The sequence below is a fragment of the Lycorma delicatula genome, chromosome 7 (assembly GCF_047948215.1).
Source record: "Lycorma delicatula isolate Av1 chromosome 7, ASM4794821v1, whole genome shotgun sequence".
NCBI classification, from domain to species: Eukaryota; Metazoa; Arthropoda; class Insecta; order Hemiptera; family Fulgoridae; genus Lycorma; species Lycorma delicatula.
Window position 1 is genome coordinate 4,652,979 of NC_134461.1, and position 17,517 is coordinate 4,670,495.

Consider the following 17,517-nt stretch of genomic DNA (forward strand, 5'->3'; position numbering starts at 1 on the left):
TTCGACAGTTATTTCAGCGATCGCCGTACGGATCTCGGTTTGTTCTTCTATCGTAGCAGGCCGACCGCTATACACTTTGCTTTTAAGATGAACCCGCAAGAAAAAATCGTACACCGACAAATCAGGAGACCGGGGAAGCTATGGAACTTCATCGTTTCTCGAAATTATACGGTCACCAAACGATCTACTTACAGCGGCCATCGATATCCGTACAGTGAGCGATATCGATCCGTGTAGTTGAGACCGAGCATCGTCAAACGTTTGTGGAAATCTCTTTAGTTTTTGCCCCTCAAGTTTTTTCAGCAGGATGACGTATCGATCTAATGCGACTGTAATCGTCAGGGCTATCCTCGTTTACATAAGATAAAGGCCTATTACGTCGTACGATGAGACGGCATCCGTACCGTTACGCTGTAGCAGGGGCCGGTGTATCCGCGTAGGATACTCTCTGGCAAAAAAAAGAATGTTTATTAACGAATCCTTTAAGTGGAAACGGGCTTCGTCCGTCATCCGAGTTTGTTAACGAAGTCATTCTTTTCGTATATCTTCACGATCGTTCGTTAACAGAAATGATGGCGCGTTATGCGGTAGTTTGGTTTCAGTTCCCGGACGATCTGCGACTTGTACGGACGCTAAAGTAAGTCCTGCAACAGTATTATAACGCTTGAACAATACCCCTGTAAAGACGCTATACGACGAAGAGTTGAATGGTGCGAGCTTCTCATGACAGTAGCTGAAACGGTCTTGGTATCCTCTTTCTGCAAACGGTCAGCCCGCGCCTAGATGTTTCTTTATCGTTTTCGAACCTGTTACTTTGAAATTACGAACCCGCGTTGTAATCGCATGCAGTGAGATACTCGATCGCGGCGCCATAAATTAATCGGACGGCAAAATTCTCTTCGCGCACCCTCCACGCTAATATTATTTTTATAAAAACTTTCATACCAAACGCACGGTACGTTCCGCTCCAAGTACCTGTGATAACTAAACGGTAAGACGGCGTGTGGCGGCTTTTATAATTTTTCTATATTCTAGTCCTGAACTCTCCGGGGCTTCCGTCACAAATTTCAAAATTTCCCGTATCGATCGATCGTTCTGCACTATCGCAGATTCGGATCGAAAACGTCGTGGCGATGTCAGGAGTGGAGGCGAAACCGCGTGTCGGTTTAAAGAAATATCTTAAATCGTGTCGGTTTAAAAAATATAAAAACAGAAAATTTTACCTGAACTCCTTACGCGACGTCATTTCGCCCGAAAGCAAAAAGGAACAAACTGAAAAATTCATAAAATTAAAAAAAATGTTTTATCGTAATCGCATCTCAAATAGCTGAACGATTCGTACGAGAAAAAACTAGGGTTAAACAGACCTCGTTTCATTCGCTCGATATTCTTTAACCGACTTTTAATTATCGTTAAAAATTTAAAGCTTTTTCTGAAAATAAGGTACCGTTATCGTAATATTTAAGTTTTTTTTCTAATTAAGGGTGCTTAGGGGTTCCTAAGCGTCGGATGAATAAGGAGATGAGATCTTTTTTTTTTGCATAATCGCAACTAAAAACAGAAAAATTTGTTCTTTCAAATTAACGAACGTTTGAAATTCAGAAACAGTCGTTACTCGTAAAACGGCATTTAACAGACGACTACCGATCGAGAACATTTTTCATATTTCAGATGTTTTGTTTTGAGCATTCGTCCGTCAAATCTATGCGAAACGTTAATTTTATTACTTTTAAAATTTCGAGAACAAATTTAACCGTTTCAAAAAGCCCAAATATTCTTCTAATCGAAAAGTAAATTAATAAATATAACGCCGATAGAAAAATCAAATATTAAGGGCGTCAAGGAAAAATTATGTTTTAAAATACATATTAGTTCTAGTTCATCTAGTACCGATTTTTGTATCCTACGCAAATCTATTTATCGACGAAGTCGATTTGTTAATGCCACTTCTGTTGATTTTTTAATATCAAACGTTCCCTTTTAATCGCATAAGTTTAGCTTATAATAATTATATTAAAGACCGGTAAGCTACCCTGCTAGCGCATTATCGCATCTTCGGTTAGCGGTGCGTCAAGAAATAAAAGGAGTAAACGAGACAAGAAGATTAGGCGGATAAGCCTAGGGGGGCTGTAGGTATACGACGACCGAAATCTACGACATTTTATTTAATTTTTCTTGAAGCCAAAACAAACTTTGTAAAAAAACAACTATTCGATTATTATAACGTTTAAATTCTTATAAATTAAAAATCGTATGATAGCTTAGACGCCTAGACGGATAAAAGTATTGAAGTTTTTGCAGCCGTTGTGATTTTTTCATGTCTTTAAACGTAAAAATAATTTTTAAAAAAGTCTGAACAACGGATTATTAAATTTCTTTTAATTGAATAGGGGTGCCAGCGGTATCTAAGGGCCCGAATTATACGCTTGATTTTTTTATCAGAACGCATTTTTTTAAAAAAAAAAGGCCATCCGATATTTTTGTTAGTCGATGTGTATTAGGTGTTTTTTTTAGGTTAACGCTGATTGTACGTAAGCTGAAGCCCGTAATCTACTGATTGTTTGATTGTCGACAACCTGACGCCGGTCGCAAATGACATAGCGGCCGTTTTAAAAAATAACAAGAGTTCCGTGTTAGGTTTATCGAAGAGCGAAACGGTGTTTTGTTTCCTTGTTCACCGAACCGTATATAAGTTCTGGTATCGGCACGCGCCCAGCCCGTCGACTTCGTTTCGTTTTCGCCCGACAGACGGGTTAGCTTTTCACCGCGTCGACCGAATAATAGAGCGATGTCGTTGGTTTAAGTTATTTTATAAACATTACAGTCATAAAAATAATCGTTAAAGTGCAAAGTAAAAAATCAATCGTATACCTTTACTCGCATTTATTTATAAAAGTAGTTCTATATATGCGTTTATTTACGTGTAATTATATTACACGAATATCGAGCGATAGAAAAGATATACCGAACGGGGGTATACTACTGAATAATTCTACCCTTTAAATTACGCGTTCTTAAAACATTAAAGACGATAACAAAACTTCGCTCTTTACTATTCGTTTTTATTAAATATAAAATTTAAATACCTTACACCTAAGATACGATAAAACAGAACAAGTGTTAAAAAGTGTTGTCGTCGACCTCGCCTAAACTATTATATTACTACAAGCATTAGTAGTCTGTATCAACATTGCGCAGAATAGGCGTGTTTATACATATATAAAATTAATTTTAGTCTGTATAAAAAAAACAGCTGACGAAATATAAACCGATGGTACGTGTTTTACAGCCAATAATGACAAAATACGCATGTAATAATAGTATATATATATATATATATATATATATATATATATATATATCGATAGCAGGCGTACTCGAGTCCATAACACTGACCACCGACAGAAAGTGAGCGACATCGGTCAACGAGTTTTGGAATATTAGCACTACAGAAACGAAACTTCAAGACAGCACCTGTCGCTTTGTGCGGCATTTTGTTTCTCCGTTACGTTCCGATGTGCGTTACATTTCAGCCGCTCCTCGTAATATTTATTCAATTTTTAAATTGATATTTTGTTAACTAATTATTTATTCTTTGTACTTGTTGTTTTCTGTACGAATATAAATTAATTTTTAATTTGATCTCTTTTAAAACTTTTAAATCGTTCGCTGCAGTTTTAGGTTTGAAAGTGTATTTTATTTTTATCTTTTTTCTCATATTAAAATCTTTAAACTCTGAATTACGATTATATGCTTCGGTGCTCAGTATAAATTTATTTTTTTCCACAGTAGCTTTTTAGAGTTTGTTGTGGTTTTATTAAATTGATCATTTTTTCTATAATTTCTCATTAACAAATGAATAATTTGAAAATTAAACGACTAAACAAAAAAAATAATACCCGTTTTTTTGATGCGGTTATGAGGCGAATTATTAGTATTCAAACTCTTCGGCTACCGTCCGACTATAATTTATTCATAAAATATCAGTACCGCGGTTTAGAGGAAAAAGTAGTGAAAAAAGAAATAATAAACAGATTCAGCCAGGATCGCCAAGCAAACGTTTGATAATTGATTACTGTTGGAAAAAAATTAAATTGAAAAAAAATTAACAAAAAAAAAATTATCGATATAAATTATTAATTACTCGTACTGACGACAGCTTTCATCGGTCGCTAACCCAAAAAATTAGGTAAAATTAAAAACAATGAATGATAATAAATAAACAAATACATTTATTCGCTTTATGAATACTTTAGTAAGTCATTGATACCGGTGCCGCTGCACGGTGGACATATGTTGAACTACAACCGACATACTTGAGCCGCCTTTTTAAAATAAAATATAGAATACGGCATAAAACAAAAATAAATACGATTTGCTATTTTAATATCTACGTACACACACACACACACTTCACAAACGCGTTGTACAGTAGTTCACAGACACATATTTATAGGTTGACGGAGTTCCATTTTTAAGTAAGTTAACAGATTATTTGACCGCTTTGCATACACGAAATGCAGCATCATGAGTAATACATCATTATGTTTATTTTCGCTGAATAAAATATTTTCAAAACGTGTGACCGACATTATTCTTACAGATATACATATTATCTTTATCGGCAGCCGTTCGGTTCGTAGATATAGAATTGAGAAATATTTACGTCTGTAATAAATATCCTGACATAATGGCTACATTTAAAAATGTAACCGGAACGCATCTAAATATTTACGCTGTGAACCTTCTGCTAATTCTCATTTCTTCTTATTTATTCAGTTAACTAAAATTGAATCCAGCGATTATGTACTCTGTCTTTCAAATTACTCCGATAAGGATATGCAAGATTTTTATCCGAGTTCAATCTCTATCCTTTATTATTTTTATTTATTTTTTGTTTCTAATAAAAAAATGACATTATAGTTTATAAAATTAAATAAAGTAGTCGAAAAAATACATAAACTACAATCATAATTGCTCTCAAAAGATAAATTGTGCCGAGAGCGGGAGTACGGCACTCTGCTCCCGCTCTCTAATTAAGAAATTAAATCTTTTATTTCAAGATAAAAAAAGTAATGAAATACGTTTAAAAACTTTATACGAGATCGAATCAAAAATTAATTGATATTCTTAGCAGAAACGACTGCAAAAAAAACGAATAGTTAAATTTATAAAAACATACAATTTAAAAATCAAACAATAAGAACAATACACACGCCTGCGACGGTCATACTTTTTAATTTTTTTAATCGATTCTTATATATTTTTTAGCGTTGAATCCAAAGAAACTTCATTTTTTCCATCACGTCAGGAATTTTTGCAAATTTCAAAATTTGTATAAAGTTGAAAATCGGGAAAAGTGATACAATAAAATAGATATAAAAGGTATTTTTTGTAATAAATTATTATAATATATTCACTTTTTTGGCTTACTATGCATTCTTATAGCTAAACAGTTGAGAGATCTGAAGAGCTGTGCGGGGTGGGGGGGGGGGTTCATTGATTCCTTAATTTTGAATGAAAATCGCCACAAAATAAGAGTAATTTCTGTTATAGTACATTTTTTAATTAATTAATTTTCATGAAGTACGGCATGCCTTTAAAAACCACTGCCCCTCTTTACACACCTGCAATAATTACAATCTTATTCCACGTATCGAAGTTTCATTGGACGGCTTATACTCTGCTTCCCGCTTTTCCTTCTGCGTTCTCTACAGGGTTCATCTCGGTGTAGCATCCAGTCAATAGTCGACATCGTAGCAGTCCGTTTCCTTGATACCTTCTTTCCGGTTCTTTCATGTCCTGATGAAATCTCTCACCCGTCCCTTCGCTAACGGCACCCAGATTTTCAGGAAAATAGTCCACATATGAATTTCGGAAGTGAACCTTTTAAGCTCGCGGAACCCCGTAGCATGTTCTCGACTATTGATTTGGAGTTCGGATCGTTCTTATCGCTCAGAAATTTGGTTACACGTCTTTAAAGGCTTCTCGGGCTTCTTTTTCTGCAACTTCGATTTGTTTCTCAAAATTATCATCTTTGAGAAGTTTTCTAATATCCGGACCGGTAAAGACACAATCTTTTAGTTTGGCTATTGATAAGACTGGAAATTTGTCACAGATGTATTTAAAATATTTACCTTCTTTGGGAAAGGCTTTAAGAAATCGCTTCATTAAGCCTAACTTGATATGCAGAAACGGAAGGAGAACTTTATGCAGATTAATGAGAGCTTTTCGAACAATGTTTTTGGTTCCAGGTTCTAATGAAGCTCTTTTTGGCCGATCGTTCCTTATCCGATGACTTTCTCCGTCTCTGCTATCCCATTCACACAAATAACAAGGAAACTTTTTGCATTCGCTTTGCTGTCCTAGGAGCATGAATATTATTTTGAGATCGCCACAGGTACTGATATCGAATTTAATTTTATCGAGAACGAATTCCAAATTATCGTAACCATCTTTTAAATGGACAGTATATCCGACGGATATTGACGGATACGTATTCCCGTTGTGAATAAGAACGACTTTGAGGCCTGTTTTGAACGAATTAATGAACAGTCTCCGATCAAAACTTTCGTACGTAATGTTAAATCGGGTCAAACGTCCACGTACATCATCAGCGCAAAAGGCCAACTCTCATTCTTCCGAAAAGTATGGGAGAAAATTATTTTTTCTGTACCTGAACCGGGAAAATGAAGCGCCAGCTGCTAGCCGGTTCTTATCTTTAAGCCTCGAACCAAGCGATTATGAATTTCCTTTGGTCAGATGTAAGTCTTGAACCAAATCGTTCAGTTCAGACCGTGAATAAAACTCTGTCGCACGACTAATTCCGGGTTCGTACTCCTCGATGTTATCTTCGTTTAAATCACTTGTGTAACCGTCTATTTCGGGTAAATTTTCTGGTTAAATCGGCACTGATACGTCTGGATCGTGAGGAATCGGCGTAAAGCGGATGAAATATTTGGATAGACGATTCTTTTTTTATTCTTCAAATTGAAACCGTGAACGCCAGTCGAACAAAAGCAACATCATCGGTGTGATTTCTTGGCTCTCGCCACACCCTTGGAACTCCAAATCTGAACGCTTGTTATTCAGCCTTTGACGTCTAAGTCCTTCAACACATGTATAGCGAACGTAACGGGGTGCTCAAGTTTTGTCTTGATCTCCTATTTTCACTCTGAAATACGTGAGGTACACTTGTCGAACGAAACTTGTTATATTTCTTTTTTACCTTTCCACCATTAACTCACCGCAAATGTAATAAAAAGAATCTGCAGAATTTTTGCAGCCTCTTGAAGCCATTTTGAAAACGGAAAGTTTCCACCGACAAATACCTGTTAAATACCTGTCAGGATTTGCAAAAAATCCTGACGCGATGGAAAAAATGAAGGGTATTTTTCAATCAAGCACTAAAATATATACAGCAATCAATTATAGAAAGATAAAAAACATTCCACAACCCAAATTTTGCAGGCTTGTGTAATCAGTCTTTCTACGCGACGATTATGATGTTCAAAATGTTATTATTTTTTATCCGTTAATGTATTTAAGTAAATAAAGATGTAGTAAATAAATTAAATAAAATATGAAAAATATATAGCGGTTACGTAGAATTAATATACAACGGTAATTTTTCCCGCTTAAATAGAAATATATCTTAATAGATATCTATAAATAAATAAATAGATATTAAATAGATAATAGAATAATTAATAGATAATTCTATAGATAATAAATAGATATTAATAAATATCTTAATATACGTTAACGAAGGATACAATAGATTTACGTCTATTTTAATTAGTTTTAAATAACTTATTAACATACGTTTTTTTTTGTGAAAAAATAAATTAAAATAATTCAATTTTAAATTAATCGACAGGAATATCTTTTAAACGATTAAATTATATATTAAAATACGTAAACGGACCGCAATAAAGCCTTTTCTAAGTCCGGGTTATACAATTATGAAGATAAAAAAGAGAAGGGCAGTAAAAAAAATATCAACGTATTTTATAATAGTAAGGATTAAACTTAAATGAAAAAATTAAGAGACCGCGAAGAATTCTAATATTATAGAGTACGTTGACAGTAGGCGAGATGCAGCGTACAAATTGCGACCCCATTTAAAGTTCATCCCAAAGACAATTGAGTTTCCTACACTCGCGCGCGCGCGTGCCTGCGCCCGCGATTTCTTCCTTCTATCTACAACAAGATGTCTACGATAGCACGTTATTACGTCTGGCGTATAAGTTCGTGTATGTGTTAAATTTGTTAAGTACTTGTTTCCTTTTGAAGAAAGTAATCTCTATTCTGTGTTCGCTGCATAAAATAACTAACCGTGCACTAGTCTTGTGTGTTTTTTGTATTTTTTTTTTTGCAGTTGCCATAAAGTGTACGCGAGTTACAAATGCGATACGTGAATGTCAGTTGTTGATCGGCCACCGACTTACGAAGTAAAAAAAATTCTGAGCTTGTTTTTTCTAAACTATTTTTAAAAAATGAGTTACTTTTTTTAAACAAAATTCAATAAAATTAAATGATAATTCGATTAAGGTTTCGTTTTACTTAAGTTTTCTTTTAATATTTTTCGATAATCGCTTTTGTTTCTAAATATTTTTCAAGATTGAAACGGTTCTTTCTTCGATTTGAAATTATTATACAATATTTTTCTACCGTGTTTCGGTTCGTTTTATTTTTTAATAAAAGTTAAATTTCTTAAACGTTCAGTCGAAATGAAGTTGAAATGTGAGCTTTTCTTCGTGTTCAGTCGATGTTACTTATATAGATTTTCTTAGAATTAAATTCTCTACAAATTTTTTACAAAATATTATTTTTTTATTAGCAATTTAATGAAGTATTGTACTTCTGTATTACTAGTAACAAAAAAATTGTGTTTTCCGACATCGATTTTGTTTTACAAATATTTTCTTAAAAATTATAACAGATCAGTTGCAGGACCTTTTTTCTTCAATTTTTCAACTCAAACCATAAAGATCATCAAATTTACCCCTTAATTTGCTTAAGTATAACCTAATAAAGATGACTTTTCAGTTTTAATCGAAGAATACGCAGATATAACTTTTGTTCAGGGGTTTGTAATGAAAATACGCTAGCTGCGCATCGTGAATATCAAGAACGAATCCAAATTTGAAAATCATTGCTTCAGTTCTGTGTTCATGCACAATTGGTTATTTTTCCCCCGTAATGTTTTTTGTGTTTTACATTAATTGTGACAAACCGTATTAGGAATATAGTTCTGGGGCGCGGATTATCCGATTTTTCAGGTCAGAAACAGTTGAAACGATCAAATTTACCCCTTAAATTAAATTACAACAATATCATTACGTCTTGATTTACCCTTAAAAAAAATTCCGGGAGAAACTTGAGAACGAAACTTTAACGGATCCGCGTTTATATGTACTTGTTTTTTCACCTGTAGAACATAAAAGAAGTTTAACTTTACCGTATTTTTTTTTAGAGAGACACCTGTTGAATTTTATAAAGAGTATTTCATCCTTTATATAATTCAATTTTAGATATTAGTATTCCATAAATTGCTCCCGAAATTTTGCTTCGGTCAATCGAACCTCCGATTGGAATTTGGCAGAACAGCAGTACAGTCGAAATTATTTTCGTCCTTAAGATTCTAAAACAATAGTTTGCCTTACGGAGCTGTTCGGAATCCGAAAGAAAACCGGTTTGTATAAATTTTAGTCGGTCATTGTTGTTCCTATCCTGGATAAAAATACTCACATTTTCTGAGGGATTATACTCATCACCCGTACGAGGCCTAATGTATTTCTTCGGGTATTTTATTGAATCGCGGTTTCCTACATGTAGAATTGTTTCTCCATCGATGAATATTCCTTCCCTTTGTCCTTACGCTTTTGTGCTTACAGTTTCGACAATTAGGGTTTTTGCTAATGGCTTTCTCCAATCCGAGATCGAATCATTTATCAGGTAAGTTCTGCCATTCTACACCTTATTAATTACGCAGAGTGTAATTTATCTCCAACCGTAGGGGAAATCACAGTATTTGTTCAATATATCCTCTATCGGATTCTAGACAGGTCTGTAGCCGGAATTTCAGGTTGTTTGACAACCTGAAATACGAGGCCATACAGATTTTTTTCGTCCTGGTACGTAGGTAAGTCTTATCGCGAATCTTTCCGCTGTACACTCTGATCTCAGATACCTCCAGAATGAAATCCCCATCGGTTTCAAATCTGACGATCTTGCAGCCCATTCGAGCGGTCCTCTGCGACCAATCGGTCGTTCACAAAATGTTTCACCCAGCCAGTGTTGTTCAGCACTCGCGTAGTGTGGTGCGGTTTCATCTTGCACGAACCATTCCACACGCTCTCCAATGTATTTAGTCTCTTAAGTGTTTGCGGTTTTTTCATCCGAAACATTTTCTTCAAAAACCTTGGGGCAAATCCAAACATCCGGGCATCTGGACGATCGTTTTGGATGCCACACCCCACCGTTACACGATCAGACCCCTGTTGTACGGAATGATCGTACGACGGGTGTTCTCTGGTGACCAGTAGCACAGATTTTGTCTGTTGACTTCACTTTTCACAAAAAATCTGCCTCATCCGAAAACGGTACAGAGGACTGGAAGTCCGCATTCCCGTCAATTCTATTTGGAAATCGCCCACCCGTTTCAATATTAATCAGGATCATCTTCCGTCCGATAAATATTGCAGGACTGGAAGTTGAACGGGTGAAACTTTTCCTTTCTCAGGATACCGTTCACGGTGAATCGTGGAACGTTCAGTTTCAGGCCAGTTCGTTGACTTCTTTGGTCTGCCGTAAACTCTGGCGATCACAGCTTCTTCTACTGTGTCATTAGTACGTGGCCTTTTCGATCGGAATAAATCCGATCCGCAACATTACCCGTCCTCTTAAACTTGTCAAGTAATCTTGCTGCAGTACTTTGCGATACCGGTTGGCATTCCTGATGACGTCGATTAAACTCGCCGCTAATATCAAGTTGCGAATAACCTTCACCGACCCGTAACAGGATGTTTTCCCACAAGTTTCTCCTGTATCGACATCATTACCTGCAACCAGAGAAAAAGAAAAGAAATATTAGATTTTGTCTACGGTACGGGACTTTTAAAACTCTTTTTCGATTATTGAAAGTCGAGTAAAGTATCTCATAGAAATAGCTATTATCGCTTCTATAAGGATGCGCGGGAATGACAACGATACACAATCCGGGTATCACCGGATAGTGCTTCTAATTATTAATTATTTTAACGTTTAATTTTCTTTTGTTACAGTTAACGGTGCTGTATTTAGCGATTAAATTATGGTAGTCGAAGAAGAAAACATCGGAACAGAAAATAAGGATCGCTACGATAAAAATTATAGTAGAAGGAGCGATAATTACTATTACAGTTACTTTTTTGACGATGACGATGATTATATTAATACCGAAACGGGAAGAGGATAATGAGAAAATCTTTGTTATTACCTGCTGGAACGACGACCGACAGCGCGCCGATTTCTCCTGCTTCTGGCACACCTGCTGCCCCACCATCACCCAGGTTAGTAACAGCGGTCGTAGCATTTTAATTTAATTTTTAAGCTTACATTTGCAATAGTCATTTACATTATTACAATAGTGTTATTAGTTATTTTTGTAGCTAAAAATATTGTTATCCTCTCTATACCGTGTTCACTTTAAGTGTGCAACCGTTGGGATTTCTTAAACTAAAAAGTTACGAAGAACGTTAAGCGGTTAACTTTCCCTCTCGATTATTAATGCGATAAAAACACTTTATCGGTATGCTCAAAATCTCCGCCACGGTAGCCCACTTCATTTTTTGAACTGGAAGCCCTCACTCAATTTTTTTAACATTTTCAGTTATAACGTATAAGTCTTGGCGTTTTCCCCAAAATGCAACCGTTCTGGAGCTACACACCTCATTTCCAGTCAATAAAATGCGCCTCTATATAAATTGAATGTAAAACCGCAGTGTTGAGATTTTGACCATCATCATCATCATCATCATTATCTGATGATGTCCCTGGCGGCAGGCCCTTTACGTCACTGCTGTTCCATTCATCTCCATTTCCTTTGCCCCTTTGTAGTTTCCAATATTCACCTCGTCCTTCTTCTTCATCGCTTCGTTTCTCCTTCTACTGACCCTTTTTTTCTTCATCCCGCTTCCTCTAATCACATGTCCTGAACGGTTTCCCTTTCGTTTGTGTACTTACCGCATCAATACTCTTTCTTCTTTAATCCTATTCGTTACGTCCTCATTCCTCTTGACGTTTTTAGTGCCAAATATTGCACTAATTTCTGGTTATTAAAGTAAGTAAATGGAGAAAAACATAACAAAATAAATATGTTTTATTTCAACTTACAAAAATAAATTATTAATGTAATGAAATAAACATATTATTACTTTAGACCGGAGATGTTCAACCTTCTAGCTTCTCTGAGTCGCATTGAAAGAAGACGAGTAGATTTGGGCCGCGCATAAAATACACTGACACTAATGATAGGCGATTAGCAAAAAGAAAAACGTAGAATAAATAGTCAACATGATTTACTTAATTTAAACTTCATTAATTCGTGAAATGTTTATTAAAAATGTAAAATACAAGAAAACAACGTAAAATTAATGAGATATTTGACATCGTATTTGCAATATTAACGCTTAGATATTTGTTTCGGCGGAAGTTGATTCAATTCTCAGCGAGTTGTCAAGGTGCTTATCAGATATTGCGTTCCTAGTTTTATTCTTTGCGCGCTTCATTCTTGAAAAATAGCGCTCATAAATGTAAGCGCTTTCAAATAGCGATAACAGGAATAAGGCGTATTACGAAGCGAGAGATATTTTTCTCCGGGAAGGTATATCTTCTTTTCTCACTTCAGTAAAGAGACGAGATTAAATTTTTCTTTATTGTAGCTTTACACATTCCGTTTGAAAATCGGCCGATAATATGTTTACATCGACTGAAAATGAAGTCGCAAGTATACCAAAAGATCGATTATATTTCCGGAAAACTTGAAATTTGTTCTAAAATTCTCGTAAGAAATCGGAAAGCAAGAGCGCATTTTTTTTGTTCACTAGTCCGTGTTTAGCCGATGTCGATGTGTCAAAACGCATCGTCAAATTGTTTGTCTTAATTTAAGAAAGTCGTAGTTTCAGTTTATTTCTAATACCGTTATAATTTTAAACGCTGTAACGATCAGCGGGTTTTCCCGTTTAACTTATTTTAACGAGCGGTCATGTCGACTGAAAATCCCCAATCCATCAGGCAGTTCTCATCGACAAGTTGCGGCACAAATTTTGATTTTGATTCCGTCGGGTTTACCCGACTACAATCGCACATGTCTACATCTGCACACCGAAAATCGTACCGGCGAACCCGTGGCGCACTTAGAGAGGCGCGGTAAAATTAGAAAGCAAGAGAGCTGTCGCAGAATTTATTATGTTGAGAAGTAACTACTTGCACGGATGGTAATTTTGAATAAATATAATTATTTGTTAATGAGTTTATGAATCTCTCATCGCTAAAGAACGTGTTAAATTAAAAAATTCATCGATTATAAATTAGTAGCACGTTATAGTATTATTATTAAAGGTATTTTTAACGTGATTTCATAAATTTTGTAAATTTATGATTATTTGTCGGGCCACATGCGGCTCCCAGTCCGCGGGTCGGACAAGCCTGCTTTAGACAACGATAAAAATATACGTTAACAAATAATATTTTATTACAGTTTAAGAAAAATACATTATATTTATCGAAAAAGTAATAATAATAAAATTAAAAAAGAATGAATTTAAATATTATCGCGTTTAAAATTCATTAAAATAAATTCGCATTGAAAATGTAGGTAAGTTTCAGTTTTTCAAAAATGCGTTATACAGTGACGTTACGTATTCTCAAAAGGTACAACTACAGATGCGGCATAGCTATTGCACGGTCGCGTTGAAGGGGAAATGCTAAAGAATAATGATATGTTGCAATTACGTTTTACATGAAAACTGTTATACAAATCGGGGGTTTTCATTTTAAAAAATTAAGTCGGCCGATGTAGAGTTAAATGCGGAGGAGATTTAAAGATGCCGATAGGGCATTTTGAATGCTATCAAAAATTTATGAAAAATTCCCCGTAAAGTTCATCGTAGCTTTTCTTGTTTGCGATAATATAACAGTGGCGCGATAAAAATGAACAAACTATATAAATCCACCTATCGCCAAATCGATTGTACCTGATGGATGGCTTATAACACGGACCGCGTATTAGTAACAGAATTCCAAAGGATTCTGTTACTAATACGCGTCTCTCTCTTCTATTCGCCTTAAGACGTTTTCAATTCGTATTTTGTTTACCTACCTAATTTTTAGCATCCTCGTAATACCGTATTTAATTGTTTGCTTTTGATTTTCTTTTCGGCAGTGCTTTGCGCTGTCAATGTTTTACGGTGCATACAAATACGAATATTAAGAATTTCTTTCTAATTCTTAGATCCGTGTTAGAAACAGACTTCTTTTTCCTTGCTCGGACGATCTCAATCTTTTGTAATTTTATTCCCTTTTATTAAATTCTGTAATTTCTAGTGTATTATGTTCACTTACCTTAATACATAATTCCCCGTTATGCTCCTATAGTTTCCATCTCGTTACCCGTGCTATTATACGACACAAATTATTAGGAATGCAGCCGGATTTCTTTCTTCTATTGCGCCCGATCGAAAACATATTTTACATTAGCGTTGCGTTACGCTGTACGATTGTACTGTGTTATTGTACCGTGTAACCTTACCTTGTTGTAATTCAGCCGTATCGAATAAACAGACCTAATTTTTTTCATATGTAACAATAAAGGGATAAGTTTCAGTCGTAGCGACCTCTTAATCGTCAAATACCGATTTCTAATAAAGATTGCAAAGATTTTTCCGAGATATAAATATTTCATTTCGTTCTTTGGACGCTACTGTCGATTTATCGACTTAGCTCTAAGCTTAAACGTGGAATATACATTTTGGTTGCGTTTGAAAAACGCAAAGCCCGACTGGGATTCTAACTTTAAACCTTCCGGATAAAAGGCTAAGACCCTACCGCTTTGCTACGCAGGTGAACTTTCTTAAAACGTTTTCTAAAAATTAACGAAAATGCCTTCTATTTTTATTAAATCAAAAGATGTTTTTTTAAAACATTTATGTTTTTTTTAAAACAAAAGATTAAAAAAAATCTAAATTTGAACGAATTTTCTTTAAATTAATTTTTTTTCTAACGTACGGAAAAGATTTTTTCTTTCTATTCGCGTAAATTTTAAAATTGCACGATATGACAACGGTACTTGAAAAAAAAACGGAGCTATCGGAATTTTAAAGTTAGAAAGAGAATGCAATTCACGGTATAACTTCAGACGGCAAAAATGCGTTCTTATAATTACTTTTAAGTAAGAGGCGTGGGTTTTTTTTTAAGGAAGGTCCGTTTTGAAATAAAAATAAAACTTGAAAATACGAACAAACTTTATTACGCGTAAAAACGACATTTATTTAATATTTTTCCTCGTAACTGTCTTCAACTTCAACACACGAACCGTAGCGTTTCACTAGCTTCTTCATTCCTTCTTCAAAATATTTCACCGCCAGCGACTTAAACCGCGCAGTAACGCCGTTTTTCAATTCAATTCAATGCTTACCTAATGCGGTCGCTAAACAGCAATTTTTTAGCAAAGCTTTTCATATCTCGTCGATTTAATTGCATAAGGACAGCAATTCGCTGCCGCGCCTTGTGTGATGAATGCCAGCAAGTATCTGTCCATCCATTACAGCTGCTTGGAGCTACAGATCGATGAACGATGACTATTCAGGGTAGCTTCCTCCAGCAATGCGGTTAGAGTGCTCCCTTAAGCAAACTACTGATTCCGGTTGAAGAGTGCAACATCATCAAGGAACTCTCACACAGTCCGACAGTAGGGCTGTGGAATATACAGTCATTGCCACACTGACTCGGAACTTATGAGTGGGCAATTTTTCCCTTGACCTCTAACTTCCGGGGAGGCCCGAGCTCTGGCCCCCCAAGAGCGGGGCAATTGTACATATTATGAACATTCGACTGAACCTCCCCGCAGACACACAGCTCATCAGCTGTCAAGCGGAACCTGAACACATATTGTTTAAAATTTACGTGGTTGGTGAACACTTGCTCCCCCCCCCCCTTTGCCCTTAAAAATGATCTTGAAGCGTACCAACCCCCCAAGTCTTGTATAAAATTAAACAAAGACCTTCCCTTAGTCATAATGTACCGTTCACGCTGCCATGCTTCCATCGCGAGACTCTGAAGCCTTTTCCGTAAGCGAGAGATGGGCAACCGTTCGAAATTTACATCCAGACCGTTGTTACATCCAGAGCACCGCTCCGCTCAAACAGTTTCCACACGGTCTGCTGCTGGATATGTTATTCTAAATTCGCCCCGTCTATTTCTTCTACCTAACTACGACGATACACTTCAGGAACACCATCGATTTGCTCTTCTGTCCCAGGAGGTCTTCAGACCTTTTCTTTTAACAAAAATACCCTGTGTTTTGTAATTGCTTTTTGCAATCGTTGACAGACCGTTTTTTCGGTGGTTTTTCGCTTACTTTATTACGAAAATTCGCTGCATGATATTAACCGAGTTCATTTTGGGTAATTCAAGCGCTCAAAAAGCTTCTTCTCAGAAATAGTGATCATCTTGCCAGACCGGTTATGCGACGCAATAACAGCAATGGTAACGGATTAAAATTATTCCCTGTAAAATCATATCGGTTACTGTCTTTATACTTCAAATTTACACTGTTTTAAAGCATCAAATTTGTCTATTTCATTTGGAATCGCACTATGTATATATTTGACATCGGCCGATTACTATTGCCTCAAAGTTCTTCTTCGCCTATGCCGAACTGCTTTTTCTTCCATTAGTTATTCCATTCTTTGTGCTTTGTTTAATCTATACGCAAAAATTTATAATCTCTCATACTTTATGTTCCTCTATCTTTAACAATTACTTTCCTGATTATATTCTTTTTTAATCGTGTTTCATTTACCTTTCTTTAATTTGTATCTATTTTCGTACAAGGTTTCTGGCCCAGCAATAAATCCACGCCTTTCGGTATACCTTTACGTATTTTTGCGTTTTAGTGAAATATTAGCCGGTCAGACTCGCTTCGCTCACCGGACCGTCGGCGGCTTTGCCACCTGGATCCATGATGCGGTTCGAATCCTCATGTTTGTAATAATATTAAATATTTTACAGAAAAATTGTAAAAAAGGATTGTTAGAATATTTTTCCGAACATTTTGGTGTTTTTATATTTAAAATAGGCTTAAGAAGCGAGTAGATGTAGAATTTAATGGTTTTTAATAGAAATATAATGTTTATAGCTAGCCGTATTGATAACAGGGAGTTGCCTTAGGGACGCCGTCATGTTCGTTTAGTCTTATGTGTGTTCGTGTGAGGTTGTGTTAGTTCCCAGTCCATCCGCTGCCATTGGCTCAGA

General features: G+C 35.7%; 1 protein-coding gene across 3 annotated transcripts in view; it reads left to right on the forward strand.

Annotated features, from left to right (window-relative positions):
• LOC142327741 (rho guanine nucleotide exchange factor 17) overlaps nucleotides 1-17,517 on the forward strand; it is a 247,187-nt gene that overhangs the window by 33,503 nt on the left and 196,167 nt on the right. For all 3 annotated transcript variants that reach the window (XM_075371042.1, XM_075371043.1, XM_075371041.1), the window contains exon 2: nucleotides 11,289-11,555. In XM_075371042.1, the coding sequence (XP_075227157.1) occupies nucleotides 11,461-11,555 (95 nt within the window). In that variant the 5' untranslated portion in view covers nucleotides 11,289-11,460. The remainder of the gene's footprint in view (nucleotides 1-11,288; nucleotides 11,556-17,517) is intronic.